Here is a 16,625-nt window from a genome sequence, read left to right as displayed (position 1 = left end):
AGCACTATTTGCAGACGACACACTCCTCACCCTCACGCACCCACAAACATCTTTGCCAAACTTATTTAACGAGATAACCAACTATGCAAAACTATCCGGATTCCGGATTGAGTCAATAACTCAAAATCAGAGGCCATAGCAATGTCTCTCCAAACCCATAACCAAAAACTCTTGGAGATGAACTTTGAATTTAAATGGCGTAAAGATACCATGAAGTATCTAGGGATTAACTTAACCCCAAAATTTAAAGAGCTGTACAACAAAAACTACCCCCCATTGATTCAAAGCTTGATCTCATGGGAAAAGCAACACATCTCTTGGCTAGGAAGATTACACACCCTGAAAATGATGATAGTTCCCAAAATATTGTACCTCTTCCGCACTCTCCCCATCCCAATCAATGTAACAGATCTAGAAAAGCTACAGAAAAAGATGCTTACTTTTCTCTGGGATAACAAACCCCATAGAGTAAACAAAAGAGTTATTATGAGATCAACATCACAAGGGGGACTGAACTTTCCTAACTTACTTAACTACTGGAAAGCAGCGCAATTAGCCCAGATGGTCAAAATGCATTGTATACCTACAGATGTCAGATGGGTCGCCTTAGAAACACAACTGCTGGCTCCCCAATCCCCGAGATCCATACTCTGGTTCGCACGAAGCGCTAGACCGCAAATCACCCTGACCAACCCAATACTTAGGCACACAATCAGACTCTGGGATAAACTGCTAGCAAAACATAAACCTTGGATAAGCTCAGACCCCTCCCCCTTTGTCCCAATTGTAAATAATCCTGACTTTCCCCCAGGTACAGATTCTCAAGCGTTCCGATGGTGGACAACAAATCAATATATAGACATTGGCAGCCTTACCCCACTAGGCAGCCTCCTGACATGGGACGACCTAAAGCAAAAAAAAAGCAATCCCTAACAGAGAATTCTTCCGATATGCACAGATCAAGCATTTTATCCAATCAAAGTTGGAAAGTTGAACAGACAAAAAACAATCTTTGAATGACTAAGCTACCACCCACACCACAAACAACAAATAACATGGCTCTACCACAAACTTAACTCCCACAAAGTACCAGACAAAACAAAACACATGGTACGTTGGGAACAAAGACTAAACGTGACCATAGACGACGATCAATGGCAGTCAATTCTAGAGAACATCAAAAAAGCTTCTATCAACACCATAATTAAAGAAAACGCCTACAAAATACTGTATGACTGGTACCTCACACCACTGAAACTAAACAAAATATACAAGTCAGACCCCACTTGCTATAGAGGATGCAGAGAAACAGGAGATGAGCTACATATTTGGTGGACATGCCCCCAAATTACAATTCTCTGGAAGGAGGTCTTCAGATTCATAAGCCAACTACTACAGAAAGAAATCCAACCAAACCCTCAACTAGCTCTTTTACTCAACAAACCAGATCACCTGACCAGGTCTGAATTCAAATTATGCTCCCAAATATGCCTAGCGACTAGGTGTGGAATAGCAAAAAAATGGAAATCGATACCACCACAACTCCCTGAAATAATAGCTAAAATCTGGTGGATATCCACAATGGAAAAACTGACTGCACTCATCCACCACAAAATGGACATGTATGAAAAAATATGGACACCATGGACCGAAAACCAAAACAACCAACCAACTAACCAGATCTAAAAATGGACAATACTAAGGAAAAATCCCAGACACCAACTTGAGAACTAAATAAGGGGGGGGGGGGGGAGAAAAAAAAAACAACTACCCAGATGAAAACAACTAGGCGAGAGTCCAACCCCCCCCCCCTCTATCCCTAACCCTCTATCCAACCCCTACTCCACTTTCTTTAACCCCCCTTGTTTCACATATTTTGTATGCATACTACTTTGTTGTAAAACAACCAATAAAAACAAAGTTTAAAAAAAAAATAAAGCTTTCTGCAGAATAAATATAGTGTTATAGGTGGCACTAATGTGGCTAATCTGTTGCCAAAATGACTATCCTTCTCCTTTAAGTAAACCCCTAAAATAAGTAAATGTAACATTGAAGAAAGTGCTATTCTAGGCACTTTTGTAATATGTATGTATTATTATTTGTTTTCAAGATTCCAATATATTAAGGGATATATATATGTACTATATATGCACTGTTAATATGAATGAATTTTAATAAAACAGCACCACCTGCTGGTCAGTTTCTCCCTTTGATCTAGTCGAGGAACTTACCAAAAAAAGAGAGTTGATCTGATGATCTCATCATTAAATAAATTAAGTCTAAAGAAATCAAGATGAAGTGACTTTTATTTGAAAGACTAGCATCAGTAAGCGGAATTGTGTTCAATAAAAATTACTAAAAGCATTGAACACTTGAAAGCACAGCCATCTGTAAGATAAAGCACCGCTACAAAATGTGTCATTCCTAAATATATTTTTATGTAACTATTTTATTACATACCAGATTCTATTCTGTGGGCTTCTAAGTTTCTCATTGTAGTCTATGTATATGTTCCGGAAATTATTCAAAAATAACATGGTACAGATATGGGAAGGCCAAATAATTCTAATTTTTTTAAATTATTTCCTTTTTCTCTGTAATTATAAAACAGTACCTTGTACTTGATCCTAAGATATAATTAATTTTTATTGGAGGCAAAACAAGCCTATTGGGTTTTATTCAATATTTAAATTATATTTAGCAGACTTAAGTTATGGAGATCCAAATTATGGAAAGATCCCTTATCCGAAAAACCCTGGGCCCCGAGCATTCTGGATAATGGGTCCCATACCTGTATAAATAAATAAAAAACAAGTAACAATAATTAAAAGCAATGTTCCCTCTAATTCCTTTTTAGCTATTTGTGCAAAAAAATTCTTTTGTTGGCATATTTTAAACATGTGCCCACATTTTTAAAAACTATGTGCTCAGATCAGAATAAATACAAAATTTGTGTATGCGCTGGCCTCAAAATTTGTGTGGGCATGCACAAGAGCATAGCTTAGAGGGAACACTGATCAAAAGCTATTACAATGATTTATTTAGAGGTAAATAAAAATCACTATACAGGTATGGGATCCCTTATCCGGAAACCCATTATCCAGAAAGTTCTAAATTGCGGAAAGGCCATCTCCCATAGACTCCATTATAAGCAAATAATTCTATTTTTTTTAAATGATTTCCTTTTTCCCTGTAATAATAAAACAGTACCTTGTTTAAAAAAAAAATATTTTAGATTAAGAACAGAAAGTACAAATTGGAATTGAAAGGGTTACTAAACACAGACTATACAGAAGGCTTTCACTGCAAAACAGTTACACATTCAAATGCTTATCTGTGTCCTTAATGAAAGAGATTTTTTTTACCCTCTACTAAAAACATCATTTCCTTAATCCAAACCCTTCATCCAACCACAAAATGTTAAGAAGATTAGCACTGAAAAACTGTATTTCTTCCTTGCTGATGGGCAAATGTCTCATGCAAGTACTTCACCCTGTTTCACACCAAAATGTGAAATAATAAAATATAATATAAATTATACTTCCGATATTCTACTTTTGAAAGATCTTTTTCTTACATGGCAAAATACAGACCTAATTCAGATGGAATTTATTACGTTTATGAATCACAAATAATAGTACAGTAATAAAAACCCTATAAAATGAAGGCTTGACCAGAATGGTTTACACCTTTTTTTTCATTTTGTATGATATAGGGCAGTGCTGTCCAACTTTTGTGGTACCGAGGGCCCGAATTTTTCTGGCCTCCGTGGTGGAGGGCCGATAATGTAAACTAGTTTTGACCACTCCCCTTTTTAAACCACACCCACTTGAAACCACACCCATGTTATCGCATGACTATAGCCATATTAATGGTGGTAGTACAGCAAAAACCTGCCATAATCTGCCTTCCCTACCCTGCCTGTGTGTGCCATACTCTGCCTGCCCTACCCTGCCTGTGTGTGCCATACTCAGCCTGCCCTACCCTGCCTGTGTGCCATACTCAGCCTGCCCTACCCTGCCTGTGTGCCATACTCAGCCTGCCCTACCCTGCCTGTGTGTGCCATACTCAGCCTGCCCTACCCTGCCTGTGTGTGCCATACTCAGCCTGCCCTACCCTGCCTGTGTGTGCCATACTCTGCCTGTGTGTGCCATACTCTGCCTGCCCTACCCTGCCTGTGTGTGCCATACTCAGCCTGCCCTACCCTGCCTGTGTGCCATACTCAGCCTGCCCTACCCTGCCTGTGTGTGCCATACCCTGCCTGTGTGTGACATACCCTGCCTGTGTGTGCCACACTCTACCTTCCCATAGCCATATTAATGGTGGTAGTACAGCAAAAACCTGCTATACTCTGCCTTCCCTACCCTGCCTGTGGTGCCATATTCTGCCTGCCCTACCCTGCCTGTGTGTGTGTGCCATACTCTGCCTGCCCTACCCTGCCTGTGTGTGCCATACTCTGCCTGCCCTACCCTGCCTGTGTGTGCCATACTCAGCCTGCCCTACCCTGCCTGTGTGTGCCATACTCTGCCTTCCCTACCCTGCCTGTGTGCCATACTCTGCCTGTCTTATGCTGCCTGTGTGTATGGCACATACAGGCAGAATAGGGCAGGCAGAGTATGGCACACACAGGCAGCATACAGTGACACAATGCTGGCACTGCTGCTACAGTCTGCACAATAACTATATATTAAAAAACTTTTTAATTGCAGTACCACCACTGTATATGTTCTTTTTGTAGTGTGCATGGTTTATTTGTGGGTTTCTGAGGTGTGAAGAGGTGAACAATGTGGGTGATTACAGCCTGAGCCTGAGGTGTGAACACTGCAGTGGGTGAACAATGCAAGGATTAAAAAGTGTGAACAACACAGGGGATTACATATTTAAACAATACAGGGGGATTACAGGCTGAATATGAGGTGAGAACCATGCAGGGGGCCAGTACTGATACCATTTAAAGCTTACACAAAGGTAAGCCATCAAAGGAGCCAGACAGGTGGGGGGGCCACACAGAGGGGGGTCACGGGCCGCATGCGGCCCGCGGGCCGCCAGTTGGACAGCACTGATATAGGGTAATAACAAAAGAAAATTAATCTTCAAACACCCTTAAACTGGCATCAGTGACAAAAATTCACATGATTTTAATGATTCAGATTCAGTTCAGCCAGACAAGTTGATTCAGCCAAATCCAAATCCTGCTGAAAAAGGCAGAATCTATATATATATACTGTCATATAAAACAGGGCACTCACAGGACTTACAGTTTATTTGTTATATTATATATATATATATATATATATATATATATATATATATATATATATATATAGTCTCCTTCAGGGTTTGTCCTCGAAACGTTGGAGTTTTTTCAATAAACTTTTTTTCTTTTGCACCAAGTCCCTGAGTATGCGGTACTCTCTCTCTATATGTAAGTAAACCATTTTTTTTCTATTTGTAAAATGCCTCTATATAGTGCCCAAAATAACATACCTTTCTCCCTGCATTCAGTCTCAGCAAAACAATTTTTACAAATATAGTGCAATTTTCACTTCAGATATCTCGTGTCCCAGGTCAAATACAGTTCAATAAAATACTCCAAAGTGCCCTCTTCTGCTTTAGACTTAGCGATAAGGTCTTATGAGGGAAAAAAAAAAAAAATATATATATATATATATTTATATATAGTGTAATACTGTTATTGCTTCACAATGTGCACTCTCATGTGCTTTTTATACCAGTGATGACATTTACTTATATCACCCTTTTGTGCCCAGTTGTGATATCCCTTTCCGATTGCCAATCTACTTACAGACCCCCTTGGGTTTATATGGCATCCAATTGGTTCGCTTGTAGCTCACGACTTTCTGCTTTCCCACCTCTTAATTTCAGGCAGTATTAGGAACCACTTCACATAGGTAAATTTCCAACTTTAGCAACTTTAGGTAAATTCCACAACTTTTCAATTTCCCTTCCCCTTCTGTGCACTTACTGGGATTACACTATACACTATATTTTTTTTTCTTTTCCTCATAAGACCTCACGCTAAGTCTAAAGCAGAAGAGGGCACTTTGGAGCATTTTATTGAACCATTCAGTCTCAGGTAGATTCTGTATTACAATCAGCTCAACTGCAGCTCTCTCAACTACTTCCTAGACTAGCATGAAGACCCACTCCCTTTTCTTTGCTACGCTCTCATTTTCTCCTCTTCGGGACTTCTTCGACCATCTTGGCAGTCAGAGAGAGACAAAGGGAGAGCACTGCAAACAATAAGGGGGTAGAGCTTCATGCTAAACTAGGAAATAGCGCAGAAAGCTGAAGTTGGGCTACTTGTGAAGCAGAAGCTGCACAAGACTAAGTGCTGGGAGAAAGGTATGTTATTCTGGGGGCTGTCTAAAATCTTTTTGGGGCTTCTATAATAAAAGCCATTCTTATCCTTATATATATATATCTAATTACACTATTCCAGTCTTTCTTCTAAAATTGTAGTTGAAGTTAAAGAATATTCACTACCAATTAGCATTATTTAAGGGATATGCCTTTGAAACAAGAAACATAAAAATTCCTGTATTGTGTGGCAAGTAATTAGCAATTCATTAAAGAAAAGTATGCAGCAGCTTATGTTGGTCTCTATGCAGTCATTCCGAGTGTATTAAGTTAATTGTTAATTAGATGATGAGCATTTAATACTAGTAATGAATTTCCTCTGAGAGTACTGCCAATGTAACTATGATACACATATAGAGTGTAAGTCATAACTAATGTGTCATCACAGCCCAAAGGGTGGCCACTTTAATGGGCCACCACTATAACCCGAGCGGATCGCTAATCTGTCGAGCGGATCGCTTCAACCGGACAGTTTGCTGTCTTCCTGGTGCCAGGGTTCGGCATGTGGTTGATCGGGTTGACACATTATTGGGAGGGGCTGGGCATGACCCGGCTGTCTTGGTACATATCGGTACTAACGACAAAATGAACGGTAGGTGGGGGACTTTAAAGAGTGAGTTCAGGGATCTAGGCTTTAAGATTAGGCAAAGGTCCTCCAATGTAATTTTTTCGGAAATTTTGCCGGTGCCGCGTGCAAGTTTAGGGAGACAGCGGGAGCTTAGGGAGCTAAATGCGTGGCTAAAGTCTTGGTGTAGGAAGGAAGGGTTTGGGTTCCTAGAGCACTGGGCTGACTTTTCCTTGGGGTACAATCTATACAGCCCTGACGGATTGCACCTCAATGGAAGGGGGTCTGCTGTGCTAGGGGAGAGAATGGTTAAGAGGTTGGAGGAGTGTTTAAACTAGACAAGGGGGGGGGTGGGTGAGCTAGAATTCCATGGGAAAATTAGTGTAGACGGGGTAGGGGGACTAGCAAAGGGTTGTGGGGGAGGAGTGAGGGGGGCATATAGTTTATCAGATAAGGAGCTTCCGTTACAAGGAAAGCAGTCTCATAATTGCCTTAGCTCTAATTCTCCCTTAGCTAATGTAAACATCAGAGGGAGAAGTAATCATCTCCGCTGCATGCTGGCTAATGCGCGTAGCTTGTCGGGTAAATTAGGGGAGCTGCAAGCTATTGCATGTATTGAAAATTATGATTTAATAGGTATCACTGAGACCTGGTGGGATGATAAATGCGACTGGGCTGCGAATTTAAATGGTTATACACTTTTTAGGAGGGACAGAGAGATTAAAAAGGGTGGAGGAGTTTGTCTTTACATAAAGTCAGACTTAAAGCCATGTAATAAAGACATTACCAATGAAAACGTTGAATCTCTTTGGGTAGAAATTTCAGTAGGGCTGAAGGTCACAAAGAAAATGATCATTGGTGTATGCTATAAACCACCCCGTATAGATGAGGGGGATGAGGCCCAGCTATTGTTGCAAATGGAGGAGGCTTCAAAACTGGGTCAAGTTGTTGTTATGGGGGACTTTAATTATCCGGACATTGACTGGAGTAATGGGGTGGCTAAGTCAGAAAAAGCTAGTAGGTTTGTAAATATGCTAAATGACAACTTTTTATTTCAGGCGGTTCAAGAACCCACTAGGAATGACGCTATTTTGGACCTGGTGATTTCTAATAATAATGAACTCATCTCTAACATTTGTGTGGGTGAGCATTTGGGGGAACAGTGATCACAACATGGTCTCCTTTGAGATAATGCTGCAGAGACAGCGCTATAAGGGAGTAACTAATACGCTTAATTTTAGACGTGCAGACTTTGCCAGTATAAGGGCATCTCTGCAATGTGTCAACTGGGAAAGGCTTTTCATGGGGTTAGACACAGAAGGAAAATGGAACATCTTTAAAACATTGCTTTGTAGGTATACACAACAGTATATCCCCCTTGTAAGCAAGGAGAGGCATCGCAAAGCAAAACCTTTATGGCTGAATAAAAGTGTTATTGTAGAGGTTGGTAAGAAAAAGCGTGCTTTTAGGGCATTCAAGTTAGCTGGGACAGCAGAAACTTTCATCAGGTACAAGGAAGCAAATAAAGCATGCAAAAAAGCTATCAAGCAAGCTGAAATAGAAATGGAAAGGGATATTGCTGCTAGGAGTAAAAAGAATCCTAAATTATTTTTTAATTATGTGAATAGTAAAAAAATGAAGCAAGAAGGGGTGGGAACTTTATTATCACGGGGGGGTAAGTTGGTTGATGAGAACGGGGAAAAAGCTGACATTTTGAACTCTTATTTTTCATCTGTCTATACATCTGAGGAGCCAGATAATGAAGGCTTCCCTTGTAATATGCCCAGTTCTAGTAATTTAGCTACTGGCGCATGGGTCACTCGGGAGGAAATTCAAAAGAGACTTGAACATGTAAAGGTAAACAAAGGTCCAGGGCCGGATGGGATTCATCCCAGGGTATTATATGAGCTGAGCGCTGTGATTGCCAAACCTCTTCACATAATTTTTCAGGATTCATTGAGGTCTGGCATGGTGCCAAGAGACTGGCGGATTGCTAATGTGGTGCCGTTATTTAAAAAGGGATCCCGTTCTCAGCCTGAAAACTATAGGCCTGTTAGTCTGACATCAGTAGTAGGAAAACTTTTGGAAGGGGTAATAAGGGATAGGGTACTTGAATACATTGCAGTTCACAATACTATTAGTTTGTGCCAGCATGGTTTTATGCGTAACAGATCTTGCCAGACTAATTTAGTCGCCTTTTATGAGGAGATGAGCAGGAACCTTGATGCTGGAATGGCAGTTGATGTCATCTACTTGGACTTTGCTAAAGCGTTTGATACAGTACCTCACAGAAGGTTAATGATCAAATTAAGGAATACTGGCCTAGAACATAATATTTGTAATTGGATAGAGAACTGGCTGAAGGATAGAGTACAAAGAGTGGTTGTAAATGGAACATTTTCTAATTGGACCAGTGTGGTTAGTGGAGTACCGCAGGGGTCAGTCCTTGGGCCTTTGCTTTTTAACTTGTTTATTAATGACCTGGAGGTGGGCATAGACAGTACTGTTTCTATTTTTGCTGATGACACTAAATTGTGCAAAACTATAAGTTCCATGCAGGATGCTGCCGCTTTGCAGAGCGATTTGACAAAATTAGATAACTGGGCAGCAAACTGGAAAATGAGGTTCAATGTTGATAAGTGCAAAGTTATGCACTTTGGTAGAAATAATATAAACGCAAACTATCTACTGAATGGTAGTGTGTTGGGGGTTTCCTTAATGGAGAAGGATCTAGGGGTTTTTGTTGATAACAAGTTGTCTAATGCCAGGCAGTGTCATTCTGTGGCTACTAAAGCAAATAAAGTGCTGTCTTGTATAAAAAAGGGCATTGACTGAAGGGATGAGAACATAATTTTGCCCCTTTATAGGTCCCTGGTAAGGCCTCACCTTGAGTATGCAGTGCAGTTTTGGGCTCCAGTCCTTAAGAAGGATATTAATGAGCTGGAGAAAGTGCAGAGACGTGCAACTAAACTGGTTAAGGGGATGGAAGATTTAAGCTATGAGGTGAGACTGTCGAGGTTGGGGTTGTTTTCTCTGGAAAAGAGGCGCTTGCGAGGGGACATGATTACTCTGTACAAGTACATTAGAGGGGATTATAGGCAGTTGGGGGATGTTCTTTTTTCCCATAAAAACAATCAACGCACCAGAGGTCACCACTTTAGATTAGAGGAAAGGAGCTTCCATTTGAAGCAGCGTAGGTGGTTTTTCACGGTGAGGGCAGTGAGGTTGTGGAATGCCCTTCCTAGTGATGTGGTAATGGCAGATTCTGTTAATGCCTTTAAGAGGGGTCTGGATGAGTTCTTGATCAATCAGAATATCCAAGGCTATTGTGATACTAATATCTACAGTTAGTACTAGTGGTTGTATTTATAGTTTATGTATGTGAGTGTATAGATTGGTAGGTGTGGGTTGGGTGTGCTGGGTTTACTTGGATGGGTTGAACTTGATGGACACTGGTCTTTTTTCAACCCTATGTAACTATGTAACCCAAACTCCTTAAATTCCAATCCATAAATGCAGAGTGTTAAATGACAAAAGAGTGTGAATGCTTCATATTTTATTTAAATGTGGCCAGCATCTAACCTTCCGATGTAAACAAGCCAAGCTATTGTGTGCTATGATTGAAAAATAATCATTCAGGACTGCTTATAGCATTGATCCCCAACCAGTGGCTTGGGGGCAACATGTTGCTCACCAACCCCTTGGATGTTGCTCTCAGTGCCCCCAAACCAGGTAGTTATTTTTGAATGCATGACTTGGGGGCTTTAGTTACATAAAAACAAGATTTACTACCAAATAAAGCCTCCCGTAAGCGGATAGTGTGCATAGAGGCTACCTAATAGCCAATCTTAGCCCTTATTTGGCACCCCATGAACTTTTATGATGCTTGTGTTGCTCCCCAAGTCTGTGGCTCACGACTAAGAAAGGTTGGGGACCCCTGGCTTATAGTTTAACACGAGAAAAACATATGCTCATAAGGAATAAATTTGTTGAAATCTCATCCGTAGTATAGATGGGCCCAGGTGCTCATGCCCCAGACCTTCAGCTTAAGGGAGCCATCATGGGAAATCCACAGTATTAAAAAAAGGCAGGCACTCCGGTTTAAAGTGAAGAAATAAAAAGCAGTAGTTCAGGAAAAAATGGAGTAAAATCACAAAAAGTTTATTGTACTAACACATGTTATTAGCCTTACGCGTTTCGTACCACGCGGTACTTAATCATAGGCTCAAACTACTCAAACTAGAACTACTGCTATTTATTTCTTCACCTTAAACCGGAGTGCCTGTCTTTTTTTCAATACTGTGTATTACCCCTGGCTTATAGGCCTGCCACAGCACAGTGATGCCAAGGCTGAAAGGAAGGCATCTGTTAGAAGGCTGGGGTCTAACAGCTTTCTCTGATAAAAAAAAAAAGGAGAGAGAGAAAGAGAGGGTATGCAGGCAACTGACACACAGAGCAGGTTTCATGCATGTTGCCTTCTAAATTTTCAGGTGTAGCAAAACTCCCTTTGTGGTCTCCCCACTGTGAATGAAGGCATAGATGTCAGGTTCCCGGGTGGGCCTAAAGAAACCCTTGCAGTGTGCACTGCTCATACACTTAAACATAGCTAGTTCATAGTGATAAATAGCGGACTTAATTCCAATTAATAGTCAAATTTTTTTTTACCTCGACTATTTTAGTGATCACTTTTTTTGTTTTTGTTTACTCAAATAGTCAAGATTTTAGGCTACAAAAAACCTTAAATGGAAAATCTTACAACCTAAAATCTGCTGCAATGCCAAAGAAGTGTATGCATTGAAGCAAGCTGATCTTTCTGTCCGTCAAGATTTTTTTTGCCTTCCTGAAAATGAATAGAAAAATGGAATTTGTGATTTTGAATGATCAGATTTAGTTGCAATATTTTTTTCTGTGACAGCGTCAAAATAAACCCCTAAATGTCAGTCATAACATTATATGTAACAACTGGTTGCCTCATAGCAAGTAAAAATATTGCTTAATTGCAATATAATCAACAGTGAAAAGAAGCTAGAAAGCCAAAAGGATAGTATCTTTCCTCACACTTATGAAGGATTAAAAACTTTCTGGCAAACAGAGAATATATGGGGCTGTGTAAAGACCACCTGAAGCCAAGCTGAACCTATAACAGAAATATATAATTACCTGTTTTTTACTGACCTCAAAGAAACAGAAGTCAGACATGTCCTGGCAAATACCATTTCAGCCTACAAAAGACTTTCCTTATTATTAGTTTCACCGCCTTCGCTTATTAACATCATAGTCTGAAAAAACAAATAGAAATCATTACTATTCAGTATGGATGTTATGAAGCATATATATATATATATATATATATATATATAGCATGAAATATTTTTTTTCCTTTTTATCCTTGATAAAGGTCCTAATGAGGACCGAAACGTTGGTTTTTAAACAATGAGTTTTCAATAAAAAATTTTTTTGAATTTTAAGGGTGTGCCGGCCATGTATTATTTCATGCTAAATACTCAGATTTTGGCTGTGCACCCCACAGAATACTAAAAGCCTTGGAGTGCAGACACCATCAGGACTGATATATATATATATATATATATATATATATATATATATATATATATATATATTATAAATAAATAAAGAATGTCGGCACTCACAGGATTTCCACGATAAAACTCACAGGCAATAAGTCATGTTTTAGGATGCAATCAGGTGTGGTTTATTGGTCCAACGTTTCAGTTCCCTACTGGAACTTTCGTCAGGGAAGGGAACTGAAACGTTGGACCAATAAATCACACCTGATTGCATCCTAAAACATGACTTATTACCTGTGAGTTTTATCGTGGAAATCCTGTGAGTGCCGACATTCTTTATTTTTATTCTGTGCTTGCTGCTCTGGCACCCAGGTATCGCATTTAAAAGTTTGGTGTGCTCTTCATCCTGTATTTTTTATATATCTATATCTATATATATATATATATACTCATGCCACCAATTCACCTATTAAGGGTGCCTGGTCTCACACACATGCAGACAAGAAGCAGTTTGTACACAATTGCTTTGTGTTCCACTCTTCTCCACCCCTAAGTGCCATTGACTCTCAGGCATTAGCTTCAGAAATCACTAAATAAGAGATATATGGAGCACCTATGGACTGAAGACCTAGTTAATTGCTAAATGACTAGTGCCAGTTAGGGCCCCTATCCTGCATACATGTAGCATCAGTGTCAAGCAACCTGTATATATAGACAGATGTAACAATACCGGTAAGTAATATTTACCTTAAGATTAGTCCACTACTTTTCTCATGATACTCCATAATGACTTTGTTTAGTAAAAGTGTTTGCTGTTGTTGTCCATATCTTTTTTTAAACTAAATGGTTAGTTCACCTTAATATAAACTTTTAATATATATTAGTTATATAGTGGTTAGTTCACCTTAATATAAACTTTTAGTATATACAATGGTATACTGAGATAACTGGGAGTTATCTTTGTTTTAGGGTAGACCTAAGGGTAGGGTAGGCCATTGTATGGGCCCAAATGTATTAATAAATATCCTATAAATTACATCCTTAAAAATTGTGATTAGTGATGTCATTGGTAATAACTGGTGCTTAGTGAGGTAAGTGTCACAGGACTCACTAAACTTGTGTATTGTAAAAATAAGTATGTATGTATCCTCACAAGTTATGAGGACATGAGATTTGTACACTGTACAACAGCACTAGGTTTGCAGCCTTGTTCCTTTATGTGATCAAAAAGTTTAACTTCACTTAGGGGCAGATTTACTAATCCACAAATCCGAATCCTGAAAGGGAAAAAATCGTACTGGAACAAATTTTTTGCGACTTTTTCGTCGCTGTCGCGATTTTTCGTATCTTTATCGTATTTTGCACAACTATTTCGTCACCATCGCGAATTTATTGTATCGAGCGATAGTAAACGGCGGAAAAACAAATCCGATTTTTTTTCGCGACGGCGACGAAAAGTTGCGGAAAATATACGAAGAAGTCGCGACAGCAACGAAAAAATCGTGGGACATACGAAAAAGACGCAAAAATACCGATCATTACGAAAAACCGCCTTCGGACGCCTTCGGACCGTTCGTGGATTAGTAAATCTCCCCCTTAGTGCCAGCCATGGCCTTAAACAGCATCAGAAGGCTACCACTGCGTAGGGCCTCAATTTTGCAAGAGGCCAGCACTGCTTGTTTTTTTTATTTTTTTTTTTTATTATTATTAGTTAATCTTCAGTTTCTTCATTAGAGTGATCCAATCTAGCAGAATAAGTGTGCAATTCAACATGTGTGCTTTGTGCATTTGCACTGATCTGCAAAAAAAAAAGGGTGACAGCACATAATAAAGGCTGCACAAAATACTTTGATCGGATACATTGGTCTACTGTGGAAAATCGAGCATCTTTCTGGTAAAACAGTAAAAATGTTTGGTTGATGTGCAGGGTACGTCACGTTTAGCATTCCAGCAAAAAATAAAAGCAGTGTCCCAAAGGCACCTTTATTATGGGAGCACAGCTCCAAAGTCACCTTTAGAACGAGAAAAGAGTCCCGAAGGCAACTTAAGCGTTAGATAATTGCCCCAAAGGCAGCTTAGTCGGAAAACATTGAAAAGGGTATACACATCGCGGAGCATCTCTTCCAATATGTATTTGTCATACAAATATGACACGAACATATACACATTCATAATAATAATCATAGCTCACCTTGTAAATCACCAGTCTACCCAACCCCTTCTCAATCTGGCACCCCTGCCACACTATCAAACGCTGTTACTACCCACGATCAGTGTTTGCAAGTTCCCTTAGCCATGCTGCATACACAAACATGGGATTTACAACAAAGCTTCTTCCGTGTTCTGACACTCCATATATGGGGAACAATCCCAGGATGCTTTGCGAATTTAAAGCCACACGGTTGATATTTCTCTATACTAACTAAGGGAATGCTGTCATTTAACAAAAGTTAACTATACAAAAACTCAAATGATGAACTTACAGTGGAATACAGCATCTGCAACCTTATTCATATGGTGCTAGGGTGTCAAAAACTGAAATAAAAACAACTGTCTCTCTGTAGGATTTTTCTATCCCAATCATCACCTATTTGAATTGGGGCTGGAACTAGGGATAAGCAGGGTAGGCATATACCTAGGGGCACATTTACTAATCCACGAACGTCCGAAAAGCGTCCGAATGCGTTTTTTCTCGTAATGATCGGTATTTTGCGATTTTTCCGTAAATTGTCGCGACTTTTTCATAGCCGTTACGACTTTTTCGTAAATTGTCACGACTTTTTCGTAGCGTTACGACTTGCGCGAATTGTCGCGACTTTTTTGTAGCCGTCGCACCGAGTACGAAAGTTTCGGATTCATTCAAGCTTCAGTATCGTGACTTTCCTTGGGCCAGGTTGGAGCTGCAGAGTGCCATTGAGTCCTATGGGAGGCTTCCAAAATCATGCAAAGTCTGAAAGGTTTGCCCGCCATTTACGAGCGCTCAATACGAAAAAGTTGCGACAATATACGAGCAAATTGTAACGGCTACAAAAAAGTCGCGGCAATTTAAGCAAGTCGTACCGGCGACGAAAAAATCGCAAAAAATACGAAAAAGTTGCAAAATGTTCGTTTCCAATCCAAATTTTTCCCATTCGGATTCGTGGATTAGTAAATGTGCCCCCTAGGGTACTCTAGAAATGTGGTGGGGTGCTGTTCCAAATGGATGGACAGACGGACAGACAGACAGACCAGCGGGTGGGGGAGGGATGAAGTAAGCAAGCCAGTAAGTTACTGAGATTCTTTATTCATAACTTTATGTTAATATCAGAAGCCAGCCTGGTGCCCTACGCCAGTGGTCCCCAACCTTTTTTGCACCACGGCCCAGTTTCAAGCATGACAATTTTTCCAAGGCCCGAGGCTGGGGGGGGGCAACTAGTTAATAGTATATAATTTAATTATTACATATATAATGTAAATGTCATTATTACATTTTATATTAGGCACTTTATTTTTATTGTTATTGATATTATTACAATATAAAATATAATACAGCTTACCATAATACAGACTCAATGGGAGACCAGGTGGCCCGGTTCAGCACAGCCCGCGGCCCGGTGGTTGGGGACCCCTGCCCTACACAACCTGATCAGCCACTATTAATAGGGAAAAAAACATAAAAATATAGGAAGCCCATTTTTTTTTAAGAAAAAGTTGCAACCCTATAAACAAGGTGCAGGCGGCAGGGGAAAGTTTCGGATTCATTCAAGCTTCAGTATCGTGACTTTCCTTGGGCCAGGTTGGAGCTGCAGAGTGCCATTGAGTCCTATGGGAGGCTTCCAAAATCATGCTAAGTCTGAAAGTTTTGCCCGCCGTTTACGAGCGCTCAATACGAAAAAGTTGCGACAATATACGAGCAAATCGTAACGGCTACGAAAAAGTCGTAACGGTGATGGAAAAATCGCAAAAAATACAAAAAAGTCGCAAAATGTTTGTTTCCAATCCGAATTTTCCCATTCGGATTCGTGGATTAGTAAATCAGCCCCGTAGACTAACCTTAACCTCCCAACTGTCCCGATTTTTGTGGGACAGTCCCTCTTTTGACAGCTCAACCCTCAGTCCAGGATTCTTACTGAAAAGTCCCTCATTTCCCTTTGATCTCCTGCACTGAAGCT

The 16,625-nt window shown here is 40.0% G+C and overlaps 1 protein-coding gene across 3 annotated transcripts in view; it reads right to left on the bottom strand.

The window, feature by feature from the left end:
• Positions 1–14,824, bottom strand: part of gtpbp3 (GTP binding protein 3, mitochondrial) — a 49,488-nt gene extending 34,664 nt beyond the window's left edge. For 2 of the 3 annotated variants that reach the window (XM_004911019.4, XM_031890272.1), the window contains exons 1-2: positions 14,666–14,824; positions 12,107–12,225 (exon numbers count right to left, since the gene is read on the bottom strand). In XM_004911019.4, coding sequence (XP_004911076.1) covers positions 12,107–12,162 — 56 coding nt within the window. In that variant the 5' untranslated portion in view covers positions 12,163–12,225; positions 14,666–14,824. The remainder of the gene's footprint in view (positions 1–12,106; positions 12,226–14,665) is intronic. The other variant, XM_002936329.5, reaches the window with a different exon arrangement.
• Between the last annotated feature and the right edge of the window lie 1,801 nt (positions 14,825–16,625).

Source organism: Xenopus tropicalis, chromosome 1 (assembly GCF_000004195.4).
Source record: "Xenopus tropicalis strain Nigerian chromosome 1, UCB_Xtro_10.0, whole genome shotgun sequence".
Classification (NCBI taxonomy): Eukaryota; Metazoa; Chordata; class Amphibia; order Anura; family Pipidae; genus Xenopus; species Xenopus tropicalis.
This window is presented reverse-complemented; position numbering and strand designations above follow the sequence as displayed.